Raw genomic sequence first — 6000 nt, 5'->3', positions numbered from 1 at the left:
TTGTTTTAACTTATTTCCAATTATTCTGAACAAACAGCAAGTTGTTTGAGTGTATATACTCCTTTGTGTTCAACAGAAGAAAGGAACCTGTTTCTAACAAGGAATAAGTAAATAATGACAGTTTTTATTTTTGAGTGAACTATCCCTTTTAAATTAATCAAATTTAAAACACCAGCAGTTTATAAACAGGCTTTCTCCACCTCAGAATAAAAATATCACTTTATTCCTGAGAAAATCACTGAACATCAAGGCATAGAAACAACATGTACAGAGTCATGTACAACATGTCAATGATGAAATGCAAGAATATAAATAATCAGGGAATGCTGGAAATCAGCTTCAGTAACTGTCATTCAGAAAGGTCTTCAGATCAGATATGCAGAACTGACAAGTTTTGACAATAACAAATATCTTGATGTCCTTCATTTGGTTTACAAATGAATGATTTATTCTGGAAATAGTCTTCTTCATAGTGTTCAGTTTTTCAGTACTCAAACATGAGTTGTAATTAATCAGAATGTATTAGTTATTACTGAAATTGTCATATACCCTTCAATTTGCACGCAAACAAAAGTATTGTACAGTTATTTACTGAATACAAAAAGGCCATGTGAAACAGAACAAACATGTAACCGTTTTCTCTGAAGGAATGTACACAATATTGACATGTTTCTCCCTTATAAATACTTCAGATAAACACCAGTGCCTTTGCAAGTTCATGAGCTGGCCAAAAATATCAGATTTCTTCAATGCTCTTCAACAGCGTTTTATAAAAAGCCAAGACATGTTTACAATTTGAAATAATTCAAACTGAATCTTCCTTCAAAATCACATACATAAAATTGACATGAAGTCCTTTAAAAATGATTTCTGTCGTGGAAAACATGGTTTAAGATTTACAGGACGAGTCGGTTTTCTTGAGTGCTAAAGTTCGTCACGTCGATTGCCTGTTAAAATACAGATGTTCATGAACTTTGCTTCAATCACAAGGATTACTGAAGTATTGTTGTGTATTGATTAGAGTTACCTGTGTGCTGTGTGGATGCTTTACTCTGGGTAATTTCTTTTTTCGCTTCTTTCAGAAAGCGTTTTATCTCATTGTCATATTCCGTCCACTCTGAAACAATCCTCACCGCTGCACTCAGCTTGGGCTCTTTGGTCCTTGGGTTATTACACTGCAACAAATCAAGCCCAAAAAGTCAATTGTGTAGGCGAAACACTTCCTTCAGCTGTTTTAGCAGAGCTTTTATTTCAATTTTTGAGGACTTCAAGTGAAAACTGTCAGTACTGTTCACCTGTAATAGAGGCTGATGTCAACACTTTGGTCATTTCTGATTCACAGAGCACATTTTTACATTTACTACAGCACTTTCAATGCTGTGGACACAAAGTTTGGACAATTTACATCCAATATCAGCTTAAAATGGTTTTTAAAATGGTATTCAGACCCACTTGAGAACTTTACTGTAGATTGTAGTTGATTAATACTTTATTTTGATGGTCCATTTGAGTATTAGTAGACTGTCTGCTTAATATCTGCTGATACTGCTCCTTCAACAGACATTTAACTGACTAGAAGAAACTTTGCAAGTACATGTCAACTTACACCAACCCTAACCCCAACCTAACAGTCTACTTATAATCTAATGAGAATTAGTTGGCATGTAGAAGCAATGCGACTCAAATTCAACAAACAGACCATCAAAATAAAGTGTGACCATATAATCTGTGTTATGTTTACAACAAATATTGTATTTTAATATTTAATATTTCAAAGAATAATTTTTAAAGGGTAAAGATGAATAGAAACAGAAATTTGTCCAGACTGCTCAATGTATTGACTGGTACTGTAGGATTGAATTGAAATTTAGCATTGCAGAAATAACAAGCAAAAGGATTTCCTGCAAGCGATAGAACTGCAGATGATAATTATTAGATTAAAGTTGAAAACATTTACATTTACTTGTAAGTTTGAAAAAAAAAGCTTAAAAAAGCTTAAAGTCTGAAGTTTTCAACTATTAGCATGTTGCTATCCTTGTATTTAATTCAATTCATCTTTATTTCAATAGCCCTTTTACAAGATTGTGTCAAAGCAGCTTAACATAGAAGTTCTAGTAAATTGAAGCTGTGTCAGTCCAGTTTTTGTAGCAAATTAAAGTATGATATAAAGTTGCTGACATTTCTAAAGTTTTAACTCATTGCTAGTGTTTCCATAGATATAGACTAGATATTGCACACGAACCCAGAGTATGCATCAGTAGCGCTGCCACATATGTACAGTGCTCCCAAGACAAACGTCCTTCAACTGCAATAGTCAAGACTAAAGCCAATCTAAAGATGCTGGACTGTAGCGTTGTGTACGGGTGTAGTAATGAGCAGACAAAGAAAACAAAGCATAAAGGCATCACATTTCATAGGTAAGATCTGGGTTTTTATGATTTTATATGTTATGAATGTTTGTGCTCAACAAGTAACGTTACTGATGATAATAAAGTCACTTACTGCACTGACTATCAGGCAAAGTAGCACCAACTTGCTCGAAATACTGGACTTCTGCTAGTTTTGTTGAATAAAATAGGCAAACAATGTAAATGAAATATGACAAGACACTGTACTGTCAGATATTTGTATTATTGTCAGCTAAGTGAAGTGACGCTAGTTTTTAAAGTAACTTATAAGGGTGTCTGATTACAAAACTGCCTGCGCCTCAATGTGCATACTGTACACCCTAAATTATTGAATATTACATATGTTATATACCATTTAGATCAGAAAGGTGAATATGCACATTGAGCCACAGGGATATCGATGCTTCACACGAGTCATTTATAATGGGGATTCATTCACAATATAATCGGTCCCTCTGAATTAGAAGTGAAAGCAGGAGAGGGGGTGTGTTTCAGGACATAGATTAGATCAAGTTTAACAGGTAGGGTGGATAAAACATTTCCATGCACTCAAACACATGCCCTTTGTCAGCAATATGTGATCACTTATCCATCAATGTAGAAAAGCGATAAAGCATAATTAAAAATATATATATTTGCATACTGACCACTGGAAAAACTTTCAATCATAGACATATGTATAAATATTTACATCTCTCTGGCTCTGGATGGCCAGTCCTCCACTACATCTTGGTCCCACATTCATTGCAAAGGAGCGCTACCCTGTACTAAAATGGCGGCTCTATTGACACATTCCTTCCAATAAACAACAACAGCATAGGCGACATCTAATGTATATATCTATGGTGTGTTTCTTGCATGATTTGTTTTAGCACATTGCTTTTGTCTCTAGCATGTTTTGTTTTAGCATTTTGCCAGCATGTTTTTAGCATGATTTGTTTTAGCACCTAGCTAGCATGTTGTAGTTGTTAGTATGTTTATTGCAAGTTTCGAACATTTTCGAAACTTTCGAACTTTTTGGCTTAATCCCTTTATTAATCAGGGGTCGCCACAGTGGAACTGCCAACTTATCCAGCATATGATTTATGCAGCTGATGCCCTTCCAGCTGCAACCCATCACTGCGAATCATCCATACACACTCATTCATACACTAAGGAAAATTTTGCCTATCCAATTCACCTATACCACATGTTTTTGTACTTCTGAGGGAGCACCCGGAGGAAACCCACACCAACACGGAGAGAACATGCAAACTCCACACAGAAAGCCAACTGACCCAGCCGAGGCTCAATCCAGCGACCTTCTTGCTGTGAGGCGATTGAGCTCCCCACTGCCCCACTGTGCTGCCCCTGCTTTAAAAACAAATCTGGTATAATCATGAACTACTTTTCAGTTAATTTATACATTTAAGTTTATTTTAATCTTTAAACTTTTTTTCTGATTATCTCTATTTCTGTTTAACAACAACAAAGAAACTGACAAGAGTTTGGAAATTAAGTAAATGAATATATTTTCTTTTTGGGGGAAAAAACAACCCTTTGTTATTTAAGAATGTTTGGTATTATGTGTATGCATTACATCTTTAAATAAATTGAATTAAGACCATATAAACACTATGGAATGGTAAATCAATAATAATAATATAGAGGGTGACTGCAAACACTAGTTGACAAAGCAAGACTAAAATAAGTTACAATTGCAAACATTCAGTTTGTGTTAATAAAAATAACCCCTGCCTGCCCCTCACATGGCTGGAGTAAAGCTTTAATGAGGAGCGGATGGATTGCAGTGGTAAGCAGTGCAGTGAAGCCTGTTCCCAGACCTGTGCTGTGCGCTGCAGTCCACACAGCCACCGCCGCCTCTAATGAGACCATTCCCAGGAGCAGAAGCAGGAACAGGGTGTAAATGAGACTACTATTTTTGTCATTCTGTCTATGTGTGTGTGTGTGTGTTAGCCATAGTGGGAATGGAGAAATCTGGATTTTATCAGACTGCAGGCATTTCACCTGTATATCATCTCACAAGTCGACTTTTTTGGTCAAATTAAATGGTAATTTATTTAACACAAAAAAAATGTAAATTAGCAACAAAAATACAATAAGTCAGGTTTTCTAGAGGCTACCAAATATCAGCACTTTGTACTGTGTACTGTATTGGTAATCTTGTTATATTTAGTAACATTCATATCCGGTCAAATCCAGTTTATGGAGGGCCGCAGCTCTGCACAGTTTAGTTCCAACCCTGCTTCAACACACTTACCTGTAGGTTTCAAAGAAGCCTGAAGGACTCAATAAGTTTGATCAGCTGTGTTTGAATAGGGTTGAAACTAAACTGTGCAGGGTTGCGGCCCTCCAAGAACTGGCTGACACCTGTGTACAAATGTCCCGCTGCTGTGTGCTTGTGTTGAATAGCAGTGTCGTGTGCATGTTAACTAACCAGATCTATGGTCTTGGCTGTAGTTTTGGAGTGGTCGTCACACCAGGTCTCGCACCACAGCCACTCCTGGGGCAATGACTTGATGGCAACTTGATGGATCATGTTGTTGGGAAGGTCCTGTTAGCATCAGACACCAATGAGAAACATTCAGTTGAAGTCAGAATTATTAGCCCCCCTGAATTTTTAGCCCCCCTGTTTATTTTTTCCCCCAATTTCTGTTAAACGTGGAGCAGTGTTTTTCAACACATATTTAAACACAATATTTTAATAACTAATTTCTAATAACTGATTTATTTTATCTTTGTTATGATGACAGTAAATAATATTTTGCTAGATATTTTTCAAGACACTTCTATACAGCTTAAAGTGACATTTAAAGGCTTAACTAGGTTAATTAGGTTAACTAGGGGAAAAAAAATTAGCTTAAAGGGGCTAATAATTTTTATCTTAAAATGTTTTTTTTATTAAAAACTGCTTTTATTCTAGCCGAAATAAAACAAATAAGACTTTCTGCAGAAGAAAAAATATTATCAAACATACTGTAAAAATGTCCTTGCTCTGTTAAACATCATTTGGGAAATGTTTAAAAAAAGAAGAAAAAAAAATCAAAGAGGGCTAAAAATTCTTACTTCAACTGTATATTACATGTAAGTGCTTGTCATGTGTTTTTATAATAAATAAATAGCAGATAGATTTACCTGGTCAAGGTTGGACAGGCTGTTGGGATCTTGGCTTAAGGCTTGATACTGTCCTCTCAGTCGGTCTCCAGCTGCGATCTTTCTGAACTTCTTCAAGTCCACCACATATAGTGCACTGGAGAGTAAAGAACACATTATATTACACATATCCTAATATTAAATGGTGTAGCAATCTATATCAAAGACGTATAAAAATATGATACACTGACATTAGTCATAAAAGGGAGAAATAATACACAAACTATGGCATTGATGAATAAAATGAATTGTGTCTTCTAAATAAGACTCGTTTAACCTGTCAATTAACACTGGAACTACCAGAGTTCTATAATTACTAGAATTACTATAGCGGTCATTCTGACTGTTTTCACATAAGACGTCATATTGGCTCATCATATTTTCCTTCAAAGCTTCTATTGAAATATTAAAATTAAGCTTTGAATGTCTGTTGTCATAT

The 6000-nt window shown here is 35.5% G+C and overlaps 1 protein-coding gene across 2 annotated transcripts in view; it reads right to left on the bottom strand.

Moving 5' to 3' along the window:
- Nucleotides 1-201: 201 nt before the first annotated feature.
- Nucleotides 202-6000, bottom strand: part of uggt2 (UDP-glucose glycoprotein glucosyltransferase 2) — a 52030-nt gene continuing 46231 nt past the window's right edge. For both annotated transcript variants that reach the window (XM_021478964.2, XM_068223637.1), the window contains 4 exons: nt 5544-5658; nt 4846-4962; nt 1028-1175; nt 202-947 (listed from right to left, as the gene is read on the bottom strand). In XM_021478964.2, coding sequence (XP_021334639.1) covers nt 925-947; nt 1028-1175; nt 4846-4962; nt 5544-5658 — 403 coding nt within the window. In that variant the 3' untranslated portion in view covers nt 202-924. The remainder of the gene's footprint in view (nt 948-1027; nt 1176-4845; nt 4963-5543; nt 5659-6000) is intronic.

This window comes from Danio rerio, chromosome 9 (assembly GCF_049306965.1).
Source record: "Danio rerio strain Tuebingen ecotype United States chromosome 9, GRCz12tu, whole genome shotgun sequence".
Lineage (NCBI taxonomy): Eukaryota > Metazoa > Chordata > Actinopteri > Cypriniformes > Danionidae > Danio > Danio rerio.
The sequence above is the reverse complement of the archived record's forward strand: the minus strand, read 5'-3'. Positions and strand labels throughout refer to the sequence as shown.